Source organism: Artibeus jamaicensis, unplaced genomic scaffold (assembly GCF_021234435.1).
Source record: "Artibeus jamaicensis isolate MK-2021 breed Jamaican fruit bat unplaced genomic scaffold, CSHL_Jam_final scaffold_537, whole genome shotgun sequence".
Taxonomy (NCBI): domain Eukaryota; kingdom Metazoa; phylum Chordata; class Mammalia; order Chiroptera; family Phyllostomidae; genus Artibeus; species Artibeus jamaicensis.
This window is the reverse complement of record NW_026522047.1, coordinates 21,868,852-21,881,780: the sequence shown is the minus strand read 5'-3', so window position 1 is coordinate 21,881,780 and position 12,929 is coordinate 21,868,852. Positions and strand designations below refer to the sequence as shown.

At 50.1% G+C, this 12,929-nt stretch overlaps 1 protein-coding gene across 3 annotated transcripts in view; it reads right to left on the bottom strand.

Annotated features, from left to right (window-relative positions):
* FHDC1 (FH2 domain containing 1) overlaps positions 1-7,184 on the bottom strand; it is a 36,816-nt gene extending 29,632 nt beyond the window's left edge. The window contains exons 1-2 of one of the 3 annotated variants that reach the window (XM_053658758.1): positions 7,131-7,184; positions 119-750 (exon numbers count right to left, since the gene is read on the bottom strand). In XM_053658758.1, the coding sequence (XP_053514733.1) occupies positions 119-613 (495 nt within the window). In that variant the 5' untranslated portion in view covers positions 614-750; positions 7,131-7,184. Of the gene's footprint in view, positions 1-118; positions 751-5,432; positions 5,596-6,879; positions 6,943-7,130 lie in introns of those variants that run through there. The other 2 variants (XM_053658757.1, XM_037168120.2) reach the window with 2 other exon arrangements.
* Positions 7,185-12,929: the final 5,745 nt, after the last annotated feature.

Here is a 12,929-nt window from a genome sequence, read left to right as displayed (position 1 = left end):
AAGGCCATTTCAATCATTCCCAGAGCACATTCCCTTGCATTATGCTATTCCTTAGTGATTCTAGCAAGTTTTGAAAGGTCCGTACCCTCCCAAACTCAGAACCACGTCCCATTCTTACCTCCTCTCTTGCTTCCCGGAAGGACGAATTCACAGGTCCTCCTCTCCGGAAAACGGAAGGCTTGGTGGCATCTTCCTGCTGCCCAAAGAGCTCCTCCACAGTCTTCGCATCGATCTGGTACTGATGCTGCTGCTTGGTTGCCAAGGTCCAGATGTTGGTTTTGCCACGTACTTGCTCCTCTGGAATGGTTTTCCAAAAAAAGCTTCTCATCCGCTTTTTCTTACCGATGTGGCTGTAGCCATTCACATGAGAAGTTGGGGGCAGTCCTGGAGGAGGAGGAGGGCCCAGAGGCCCCTCGGGGAGTGGATGTGGGGGAGGGGGAGGCGGAGAGGGAGAAAACCCTTCCGCTGAATGTGATGGGCATGGTGGAGGTGGAGGGGGTGGTGGAGGAGGAGGAGGGGGTGGTGGCGTCTGCTCAATCATGAATCCAGCTGCTGTGGCGGTAGTCCCATTTTCTTTATCACTGACCAAGGAGACACAATTCATAACATGCATAGTATTGTTGCCTTCCAAGGAGGTAATTTCTTGACTTTGGGGTAGCAGACACAAACCTCAAATGTGTGTCATACGTGCTCACCCGCTAGTCTGCAGGTGGAGAAAAAGGCCCCTGTGCCGTGTGCCATCTTCCACACCTGCAAAGATAAAAAACAACTTTACCACCAGCCTAGGAAAACAGTCCCGTGCGAGCTCTTCCCGTCAGAAGCTAGTGCAATCGCCCCAGAGTAACTGGCTGTTAAAATCAATGCGGGGCAATCCATCCAAGAGAGCATTCAAAGGAACTAATACTTTTTTTAAACGTGAACCGAGGTTTACTGCCTGGAAACGCTGCCAACACAGCAGCAATAAATCCAACTTGGAAACCTTCTGTCAATCAATAAAACACATATTTGCTGAGAACCCACCATAGGTTCAGCAAGAATCGCTCACTTTATGAATAAACTACTTGTTTGCGACCTGGCTCGGTGTCTCTGGACAATGGATACACAAGCCCTAGGGAAATTATACAAATGACTGAAGTGTCAGGTGTCTGTCCGTGACCCTGCCTTCCTCCAGGGTGGACATGTCCCCTCCCAATCAGTTGGCATCTTCCACCCTGCATGTAATAGGCAGGGATTTGGAGATAATAAAATAAAGGGCGAATTCATCTCCCGGGAGACAGAGTCACTGTGCTCCTGCTCTACTTTGTGACATGGCTTCCCCGAAAATAGAGAAAAGAACACTAGACACGAAGACTAAAGGTTCCAACTCTAAATCCAGCTTTACCGCTTACCGTTTCAGACCAGTCTCTTCGCCTCACTAGACTTCAATTTCTCGTTGTAAAATTAGGAGGTTGGGATCCATTACCTGACCTCTACCATCGCTTCTGATGCTATCACTCTGGATGCTAGTTAAGCTGCTCTCCGGAAACCACCTGCGTCTTCCGCGACACTATTAGAACCTGCCACTTGTTCCCCAACGACCCACACACACAGTCACCCACTGACTTTAGTGGCCTGCATTTTTACTGACCTTTAAATGTTTGTTTCTGGTGTTGGGTGGGCACGGACCTGATGTGGGGAGAGGGGTTAAAACAACTCCATTCCTTCAGGTGTGAGCCCAGGTAAGTGGGAATGTGGAAGAAGGGACCCGGTGCAGGCTGCAGAGTGAGCGCCTGACGGCGTGGGTGAGTGGAAAGGGGGACTGTTTCCCCCAGGTCGTAAAGGGCCACAAGGAAGGGCTGTTTCAGACTGGACTGTGGAGCGCGGTTGTCCTTTTACAGCATCGCTGCCAGAGCTCACTCACACACACTTACGCACTCACACACACACTCACGCACACACAGTCACGGTGGCCGGACAAGACTGGGCTACACAGGAGTAAACCGTCTGCTCTCACCAACTCAAATGGTATGAAATGTTTTACACAGAACCACACAGGAAAGGCCCGATTGCCCTGGACATGAGAGTGGAGATTCCAGAAACACACTGCTTTTCCTCAGATGTGCAACCTGGGGTGAGGCAGGTTATTAACCCTACGTTTCAACCCCCTCTTCTATCAGAGAAGGACATTCCGTTTCAGGGGCGTGGATAAGAATACAGGAACTAATACACGCGCAGGCCTCCCTGGATGTCTGTATATAATCAGCTATTATTAACAACTGGTGTCACAGGTACATATGATTTCTTTTTCTCTTCTCAGGCATTACATTTGCTTCAGAATATGTGTTGGGTTTATAGGTAAAGTGCTCAGAGAGCTAGAAACCTTTAATAGTTCCACTCCCTGCTCTCTAAGCTTCTAGGTTTTGGAGACTTATCCTTTTTTAATACTCGGTGACTGTATATTGAGTTATCTCTATCAAGAACCCATGTTTTTATTAAATGTTTGAATATTTAAGTCCTGAAAATCATAAGTGATAAGAAAATCGCATTTCCAGTCATTAACTGAATAACATTTTCTTTACCATTTTCATCACGTTTAAGTTACATCAGCGACACTAAGTACATTCACACACACTGCTGTGCAGCCATCACCACTGGGCAATATTTTTAAAGGTAAAATGAAAAATATTTATCCAAGCCCGCTTGTGGCTTACCTGGCTTTTAAAAGGAGTTTTCATAATTATCATTAGGGGGACAACTAGGCTGTGTTCATAGTTGGCACCGCTAAGGAAAATGACTCACTGTCAATTACAGTTTATAGTTACATTTGAACTCTTCTTTTTTCAAGACAGCACAGGTAATCTTGACAGTTTAGCCTCACATACTTTAAAATACTTCTGTACATGAACTATCTCCTGTCTACAGGAGTTCTGGTCCTCCAATTCACTAATTACGTAGAGAAGAGTTGCTAATCCTTCAATTCCAAGTATGTCGTCTTGTTTATAGATTATCCCTGTTAAGAATGGTGATAAGCTAAAAAAAAGTCTCCATCCTAGAAAGCAATAACTCACTCGGTGCTGAGTAAATACACGCACAGATGTGCCCCTAAACCTCTCCCAGCAAATGCAGAGACTCTAATAAAGAGTGGGGAAGACCACACACCCCCGAGCCGCGCAGCAGCTCTGTCTTCCAACACCGAACCTCGAACAGATGCAAGTCTCTTTTCAGTATTACACATTACACAGGGTAAGCAGCAAATAAAAGCTTGTCAGAGGAATACATAACACGCGTTAGCTGTGCATTGGCATGATTCTACCCCCCCCACCCCAGCTTGAGAAAGAATATTATTTCAGCCCTGGCCAGGTGGCTCAGCTGGTTGGAGCATGGTCCCATACACCAAAGGGTTGCAGGTTTGATTCCTGGTCAGGGCACATACCTAGGCTGTGGGCTCACTCCCAGGTCAGGGCACGTATAGGAGGCACATGACTGATGTTTCTCACATCCATGTTTCCGTCTTTGCCCCTACCCCCCACACACTTCCTTTCTCTCTAAAAAATAAAAAACAAAGTAAATAAACATACCCTTTGGTGAGGATTAAAAAATGTTGTTTGAAAAAGCTAAAGGAACAAAAGAAAATGTACAACATTGTTTCTGGTATGTTGTTCGGCTGATTTTCTCCCAGGGGAACATACAAGACTCTTAGGCCCCTGACAGTTTCTAATGAGTACGTTGTCCAGTGGTGATTAGCTAAGATCCTGATTCTTTTATCATTGGCGTCAACAGGGGTTCAACAGGGCTTCCTCCTTGGCCAGGATTTCTCACATCGGACAGAGGTAGGAAAAAGAGTGCGGCTGGGCATCTAACCCTTTCCACGGTCTCGGCAGGCATGAAAACAGACGCCACACAAAGAACACTGAATTTACTTTGGTACTATCGCCAGTAAAGAAGGAAACGTGTATGCCCCAAGTACGAGAGGAGAACACAGGCAATCTAAAGACACTGCCATTTCTCACGGCTGGCGACTGCCAGCCGGGACACCAGAACTAGCCTTGGCTCTGTCTGGAAAATGTCAAGTATCCATCAATCTCCTCTGGGCAGACGGACAGAGACAGGCTTGTATTTAACATCTCACCTACGGGCTGGGGGCCTTGGTGGCAGGAAGGGTGGCTGCTCAGGCTGACAAACGTCCCTCTCTGAGTAAAATGGACAGCGGTCACGGTAAGGCTCTGAAGATGAGAACTTGAAGTCCCCTGCGTGCTAATCACTACCTGGCACAGGTGAGTCTAAGTGACGGACACTCCTGGGGAGGCTGGAGCTCAGCTGAGCATCTTCTAACTGTGTGAATTTTTAATAAGGGGTCAGTGGGACCATGCTCTTGGCCTCTGGCTCATCAGCAAACAAAAGGTCTTAAAATAAGAATGTTCCTGGGGTCTCCAAAGGAGCCCTCTGCCCACTTCCTAAACTCTCCTGCCTAAACAACCCCATTACTTTGCTCTTGGTGTCAGAAACATAGCCCAAGCGCTCTTCTCTTGAACAGAGAGGGCGGGAGGGAAGAGTGCGTGTGCTTTATTTCTGAGTATCTAGGAGGAAAACATGTTCCTGAAAGTCAGCTGAGAGCTCAGAGTTTTCCTGAAGGACAGTTTACTGGGTCCTTGCTGCTAGCTGGTCGCTCACCACTAGGTCAGCAATCATCAAAAGCAAACGCCAAGGAAAGGCCACACCAGAAAACCCTTCTACCTGATGCCTGACATGTGTCACAGATGAGGTGGGAGCAGGAAGGGCTGGCCCACACCCTTCTGCTGACAAAGGGAGGCACAACATGTCAGATTTGGAGAGAAGAGGCAGAGGAACTCATAGCCCTGTTTCATCTGAGGGAAAGGAAAGGCTGGGGAGAGTACAGGCAATTCTAAAATACGGAATTTTTGCTCTCACTCCACTTCACTGGGAACAGGCTCCTCCCCACCGTCTACCTTTCAATACCTTTATTAAACACGGAGTGTCAACCAAACAGTCGAACCAGAGCTGGCAACGAAGACTGTTTCCAGCCAGCGTGTTTAATCTGCAGCAAAACATAAACATTTCACAGAGATGCCCGGGAGGGCAACACCCTGAGAGCTGAGAAAGAACGTCTGGTTTTGAATGTGCATTTTCGGTTTCTCTCAGTGTCCCAAAACCGAGGAAACACACACAATCAGCGCCAAAGGATGCTCTAGAGAGAAGGAAGGAAGCGCAGGCAGGCTACTCATTCCAGGCAGACATCTGTGGGTCAGTGGAGGGGGTCACAGATCGCCGAACAGTTTCTGTACAACACACGTTTGAAAACGACTAGTTCCCGAAGCAATTCGGGAGGACATCGGGGCCGAGATTTCTTTCAAGTCTGGATGCATAGCAGTTCCCTAAGTCTCTGCGTTGGCCAGCAGTCCGCTACGACCCCCAACCTCGCCCGGACCACTCACCAAAGCGCCACCGGCTTGACCGCACAAAAGCCTCAGAGAGCGTGGGGAGCCCCTGGCCCTCGGCGTGCAAATAGCGGCGTCCGACGGAATCCCCAGGGAGCCCCGTTCCGCGTCCGGCAGCAGCAGGACCGAAGGGAGTGGGAGGTCCCCGCGGGCAGCACGCGAGCCCTCGGAGGTGTCCTTATCTGGACCCGCGGCAGGAGGGCGGGGTGGCCGGTTGGAGGCGCAGGCAGACGCCCACACGCGCCGCGCAGCGTCTGCGGCGGCCCCGGGAGGGCGCGCGCCGGGGAGGGGCCGCTGCCTGCTGTGCGGGTCGTGCAGGGACCAGCGGGGACTACAGGGCCGGTGCCCAGGAAGGGCCAGATCCTCTGCCTGCCGGGAGCGTGAGCCTCACCTCCCGCAGAAACAACTAGAGCAGCCGCAGCACCATTTAGCCCCCCCCCCCGGGTGCCCGTACTACTGGAGGGTCGAGGAGGGACCGGGGGTCGCCAGACGCCGCCCCTTCATCCCGAGTGCCTGGGCTCCAGTGCCCTCTTCGCCCCGCCGCCCCCTCAATCGCACAAAGCTCCCAGAACCCGGAGGAAGGAACTAACTGGGGAGGGTGTCTGTGCTTAAATCTAAAAGGGAGGTCACCTTGTTCCTAGACATGGGCTTCGTCCCCTCCTTACACCTCGGAGGCGACACCCCCTCACCTCCGAGGTTGGGGTCCCGGGCGCAAGGAAGAAAGCCTCAACGCCGCACTGCGGCTCAGCTAAAGACAGCGGGAACAACCGGCTAGAAAAACCGTAGAGGGAGACTCCTGGTGTTTGGTCGGAGAATTAAACCCGGAGCCCGCTGTCCTCAGGCTGGGGCACGGGAGCGGCTGGAGCTGACCCGCCAGCCCACCCGCTTCCCCCCGCCAAACTTCTACAAGTGCAGGGGGCACCTTCTAACCTGAACTTCGCACGGCCAGAGCGAGTGTGCAAGAGCTACAGCCGTCACGTTCTCGGTCCTCGCCAACCCCGCACCCACTGTCAGACGGGCAAGTCCAGGGACCCGGCGCGGCGCCCCTCAATTGTGCGCTCTTGGGCAGGTGGGAATCCAGTGGGGGCGCAGTTTATCCAAGAGACTTAGCAACTTAAGTAAAATCTGCCCTCCCAGGTCCAACCCGGAGGCGGCCCGCGACCTAGGTAGTTCTCCGGACTCGGGTCCAGACACGCGCTTTCTTGCCTCAAGGGACCGATCGCTGTACTCAGCGGCCCGGGAAGTGCGGTCGCCAAAGTCACCTGGCTGGGTGTAGGGAGCTCCAACGTCCGGAGCCTTCCCCTTGAGGCTCTAAGGCAGCCGAGACTCAGCACCCCAGCCCGGGGTCCTGGGTGATCTCCGCTCTCGGGAGCAGGGACCCACCGGGTCCCTGTGGCTCCGGAGCAGCAATCGCCTCTGCCTTGGCCGCACGGCTGACACTCACCCGCGACCCGCATTCCCCGCGCGCGCGCTCGGAGTTCCTGGCGCTGCGGCCTCTTCCCCTGTCAGTGCAGCCTGAGCTGCTCTGGACCGCGAGGGGGCAGGACGGCGGGCGCGGGGCGGGGCTCCGCGCTGCCGCAGGTAATAATGCAGCGAGCTCCCAGCCCGCCAGGCCAGCACGCCCCTTCCTGCTTGGCCCCATCCCCCTCCCACCCTCCCGACGCCGACGTCGCGCGAGCGCGTTGCGGCGCTCACCTCCACCTGCGCGGGGCCCTGGGGGCCTGAGAGTAGACGCTCAGCACGCTGCTCCCTGTAGGTCCCGGTGGTCGGCCACCCAGGGAAGTAGGGACGGCGGGGGACGGAGATGTACGGACAGTTGCCAAAGAGCCAGGTGTCCTCGTGGAACCAGCAAAGGGGAAACTCCAAGCTGGCTTCTGAACCAGCCGGAGCCTTCCCACAAAGGAGCCTCTGCGGTGGCCTCCCTGGCACTCTCCCCTGTGTACACGCGCGCGCACACCCCTGCACGCACACACTCCGCGCGCACACCCAAATGTGCGCCGGACCATACTCTGCCTCCGGCTTGTTTCTCCCCGAAGCGCTAGGCAGCACTTGGGTGCACTGTCCCAGCCCAAGTAGCCTAATCCCAGCCGGGCGGAGCTTCCTTTAATTCTCAATGGCGACTATAACAGGAACCTTTTGGTTACATTCAAGTCCGATTGCACGAACAGACGACGTCTGGGAAAGGCTCTTCACAGGAGGAAAGGGAAGGACAGATTAATCGCATCTTTTTTCAAAGTGACATGTGACGCCAACCAGTGGGAAAGGAGTAGTCCAAGGAAACCTCTGACAAGCCAGCTGGTCGGAAATCAGCTGCAGGGCGGGGAGGCGCCCTCCCCGGGGATGAAGTCATTGCTACCTTTGACTCCAGAGCCCAGATAACAGACTCTTGCTTTTACTCCAGCCCCGTGACTTCACCCTCTCCACCCTAGTCCTCAGCCCCTGGACTTCCAGGGCAGAATTCTGACCTCTGTGTGGGTAGAAAAAGAAAAACTAGTAGAGTAAAAAACAAAAGAAACAAATCTCCACAACAAAATCCATCCCAGCCAATAGCCCATTTCTTAGAGGTTAACTAGGCTTACACTAACCGTGAAGAGAAATCGATCCTCCTTAGACCACAGAAAATCTCCAGCGGTGGGAAATGTAATAGAAGAGAAAGACAGCACCATGCTCAGGGAGTTAATATCGGTCCCAAGGAGCAGTCAGTGTGACTATGGAGGCAACAGTTAAAAGACAGAACATCAAAAACAAGGAGTGGAATGACATCCTCTCCTTTTCCATATGTCAGCCTCCTAGATGAGAAGTCTGTGTCCACTGCACACTGCCCACTCCTTAAGCCCCCCTGCAACCTGGACTCTACCCCTCCCCCGCATACCGAATATGTGCTCTAAAATCAGTCACTTTTTTGGGAGGTCAAGTCCAGTGACCCGTCCTCAGCCCACATTCCTTTGATCTCCCTGCAGCATCCTGGCCTGCAGGCCTCTTCTCTGCCTCTCTGGCCTCCTCTGCTGACCCATCTGGTCCTTGGGGGACAGTCACTGGATTTTTCCAACCCTTCATCTCCCATTATCCTATGGGAGTGCCTTCTGACTTCAACCTGGACAGGTCCAGATTTTGGGGGGGCCTGAAGCTTGCAAACCTCTTGAGGGAGCTTTTTAAAGAAAAAACAATTAAAAAAAAAAAGCTTGCAAACACAACAGCAGGTATGTGTCCAGGGAAAATCAGGAGCATGAAAACCAGTCCACTATGTAGGGACTCTTGAATCTATCGTCCCTGTAATATCTCAAATCCAAATGCGGTGTCCAAATTCAACTCATCTGTTCTCTCAAAACAAGTACTCTTCATGTCTGCACCCCTTACTTAAGACCTGATTTTTAAAATTTTAAAACCCAGCCTTCCTCTGGTTCTCTCTTGTAAATTCCTTGTATCCAAGTACTTGCTAAAGTTGAGCCCTTCCTCAATCAAGTACTCTCTCTCACATCTGTGCTTTATATTCACTGCCACCACACTAGCCCCAATTAAAAGAAAGGGAAACCGATATTTTCTTGCTATTGGCCATGAGTCAGGGCATCACAACAGGCCTAGAAACCCTACATTCTGTATCCTAGCTTAGAGCAGTTAAACTGGACTCCTGCATCCACTTCAACATCCTTTCTTCTTCTGTTCTGATTCTGTTGTCAGTTCAGTAACTTTAAAAATGTGATTTCATCCCATTACTTACCTGTTCAAAACCTTCTATAGGTTCATATATGTCCCCACAGGACAAAGTGGCATTCCTCAGTCTCTCAGGCAGCTCCCTACCTGCATCTCCCCACAGGCTGGAGCATCCCATCCCACCCAACCAGCATGTGGCGTATGTTTTGACTCTTATCTTCTATGCTGTGCCTATTCGGTGGCCAAGAAGTGCTTGAATAGAGCAGAACACGACTCTCAAATAGACTTAGCGTCTCAATGGATTGATCAAAGGCTGCAGATCTGGAGGACAATTTATTCTTTATCTCTTAGTATAATGATTGTTAACCACACCCTCAATTCACCCAAGTTTGTGCTTGGGAGTTCAGAGCAGCCATTCCCAGCAATGTGCTCACTCTGTCTGGGAGGAAGGCTAAACAGACTTCTGAGGCCAAGTGTGCCCAAATTCAGCCCAGCCCCTGGAATCTGTGGCTTGGAGGTGGCTGCCGCTGCTACTGTGGGGCTCTTGAGCAGCGGTCAGTGTGGCTGGTTTACACTTTTGCAAGCCAGCCAGACCTCTCAGAGACTGTGTTAGCAGCTTCATGTGGCCCGGGCAACAGGCCTCGCAGGCGCCAGCCCCAGGCCTGCAGAAGAATTCTCTGTTTGCAGCTTGCTTTTCCCTCTCCCAGCTGTCTTTTCCAGACTGTTCCCTTTCCTTTGGCCAATTCATTTTCTTTCTTCAAGCTTCAGCTCTTCAGCCTCGAGGAGCTTTCAGTTTCCTGCATCAAGTATTTTGAATCCGTCATTAGGAACCACTGAGCAAAGACTCAAACAAAAATGAATTAAATTTCAGGACCCACCCTAAAGGGTAACAGGCTTACAGTTCTAAAATAGGCTATTTGCTTAAGGAACAAGTCCAGGATATGAGCTGGCTCTGGTGGCCCTCTCCCATCCACAGTGGACACACCGATATGATCCCTCTGGCGTAGGAGTGTGGCATCAAACTGATTTTTATACTTGATCATATGCAAAAAGTCGAGAAGCCATGGCATCAAACTGATGTTTGATGCCCCACCCCATATAGATTGAGGTTTACTTAATCTTTATCCTTCTTAAAACTTATCTGATGAGACCAGTCGTTCAGATTTAGATTATAGCTGTAGAATAAACAAAATAAGTAGAATCATTGCCATCACTATGAATGCAAATTTGCATCAAATATCTCACGGGCAAAACGCAGACACTGTATTACTATAATTTTCCAAACAACTTTGAACTGACAAAATGATGTCTTATTTCTACAAGCTCAGACATTTAAACGGCAGGTTGCCTTTAAATATAGTAAAAAAGAAATAAAAAAAATAAGAAGACTAGGCTCTGGTCATTAGGAGGAGATACTTTTTCCTGGATGCTGTGTAGTGGTTTCGGAAAGTTTCACATAGGAAATGCTCTCACACGTCATGAGACTGTCCCTGCAGCATCGTCAGCAGGTCTTTTGCCAGAATAAGTACAGGTACTTTGCCTGCAATAGCTCCTGATTTGTGTGAGGGCAGGGGGATTACAGACAACCCTTACCCGGTGTACGGGAGTGAGGTAAGTAGACACCTGATGACCCTGTCCCTGCCTGTCTACCTTTCCATAGAGCAAACTACCCATTTTCTCCCTTCTAAGGTGTGTGTGTGTGTTGAAGGCCGGGATGGAAGAGGAGACCAAGGAAAGGGAACTGCAGCTGGTATCTGAACAGCACAGGGGTGAGGGGCGCCAATCCCCACACAGGTGAAAATCCACATGTAACTTTTGACTCCCTCAAAACTTGACTAATAGTCTCCTGCTGACCGAAAGCCACACTGACAAAATAGTCAATGAGCCTGTATTTCATATACATATTACGTACTGTATTTTTACAGTAAAGTAAGCTAGAGAGAGAACATGTTATTACAGAAATCATAAAGAAAATACATTTATAGTACTTACTGGGGGGAAAATCCGCATGTGAGTGAACCCGCGCAGTTCAAACCCACGGTGCATGTAGATCACTGACCTGTCACTGAGAGGCCCTTGCCAGCCAGGCCCTTTTTCAGTTTGCAATTAGTATAGTGCCTGGGAAACGGATTGGTGTTAGATGTAAATGTGGCGTCTGTCTGTTATTCAAATTTTTAGGAGGAAAACAGCTTTACAATACAACCTAAAAGCATACCACTTCTTTCTACTACCCGTCATCAAAAAACTGTGAGTCTCGATAAAAGGAATTAAGTTAAAGAGTATGTCAGGTGTCACTCTCTTCGGCTACTGGTTTGAACTGTTTTCGAATCGTTTACCCTTCTCAGTTAGAAGAGCAAACAGAAATTTGAAGTCACAACACACGCAGTGCAGGGAGTGTGCAAACAGCAATCCAGGGAATCAACAGCATCGGTATGCAGCGTTGCACAGTGTGTGTGTGTGTCTCCGGGGAAATACTGGGTGCCCATCCCGTGCAAGGCTTCGTAGCGCGCACAGACGTAGGTGAAAGGACATGTTGGTGACTCAGCAGTTTGTGTCGCCCTCTGCTTTCCTTGGAAATCAAGTTCGTGTTTAGTTTAGTGGCCCGGTTAGGGACCGACCCTTTGTACTGATATGGTGAATATTTGGGTGTGATAGCAAACAGTAAAACGAGCTCATACAAATTAGCATTTTAATATTTCTTGAGCCTGTTACTTATAGACTTATAGAAATAATTAAAATGGACCACTTTTGGAAAAAGTGAAGAGGGTAAGCCTGTTGGTGGAAATAGCATTATGCAAATTTCGCCTGGCCTTGATCGCAAAGACCATTCCAATCTACACACGCAGCTCATGGTCAGCGACACTCTCTGGGGGCCTGACCAGGCTGAGGCTGAAAGACCGGAGGCTGCGGGTAAACCCAGGGCTTCTCTTCACTGTCCCTTCCAACTGGCGGGCCCCTCTGGGGAAACTCAGGAAGGTGGTGTTGACCATTCAGCCATTTGCAGTTTAAAATGGACGAAAAACTTTCCCTTCGCATATCTAAGTTCCTTTTATCAAATGTTTTTGTGCCTATGATCAACTTTTGGTGTTAAATTGCATATTAGGTCCTAAAAGAGTTTAACATTTATCTGCACAAAGTATTTTTCTATTGGTTGTGATTTCTTGGGACTAGGCCAGAGAAGAGAGCAAATGACTTTGCTTTTAATTTCTGGTTTTCTAAGTAAAGACGTAGGCTTGCTCCCCGCCACGTCCCCCATGTCCCCCACGCCCCTTTGTTGGAGGCGCAGGTAAACGGATTTCGGGAGTTCTAGGTGTTGGATTGTGTCCTGTGAGGTGCGTGATGGGCAGTGCTGCCCCGGGCGTCTGTTTTACTCGGGGAAGGAGGGGTGCAGGGGAACACACGATTGAACACGGGACTTTAATTCACTCACAGGACTTTATTTTTTAATTCACTCGGTATTATTTTTTGTGTGCAATGGAATTATTTTTATGCTACAAACAGCTTCACACACACACAAAGCAATTTCTCTTCCCAGGGTTAAATACCCTTTCACTGTGGATTCTTGTTTTAAGATTTTGTTTTTATTTATTTTTAGAGAGGGGGAGGGAGGGAGAAAGACAGGGTGAGAACCGTCAGTGTGTGATTGTCTCTCACATGCCCCACATTGGAGACCTGGCCTGCAATCCAGGCATGTGCGGGACTGGGAATCGAACCAGCAACCTTTTGGTTCTCAGGCCGACACTCAACCACTGAGCTGCACCAGCCAGGGCTCAATGTGGATTCTTATTCTCCCAAGTCTGGGGTCACAAAGTCACATCACATTTGCAGTTTAAGAGGAGTATA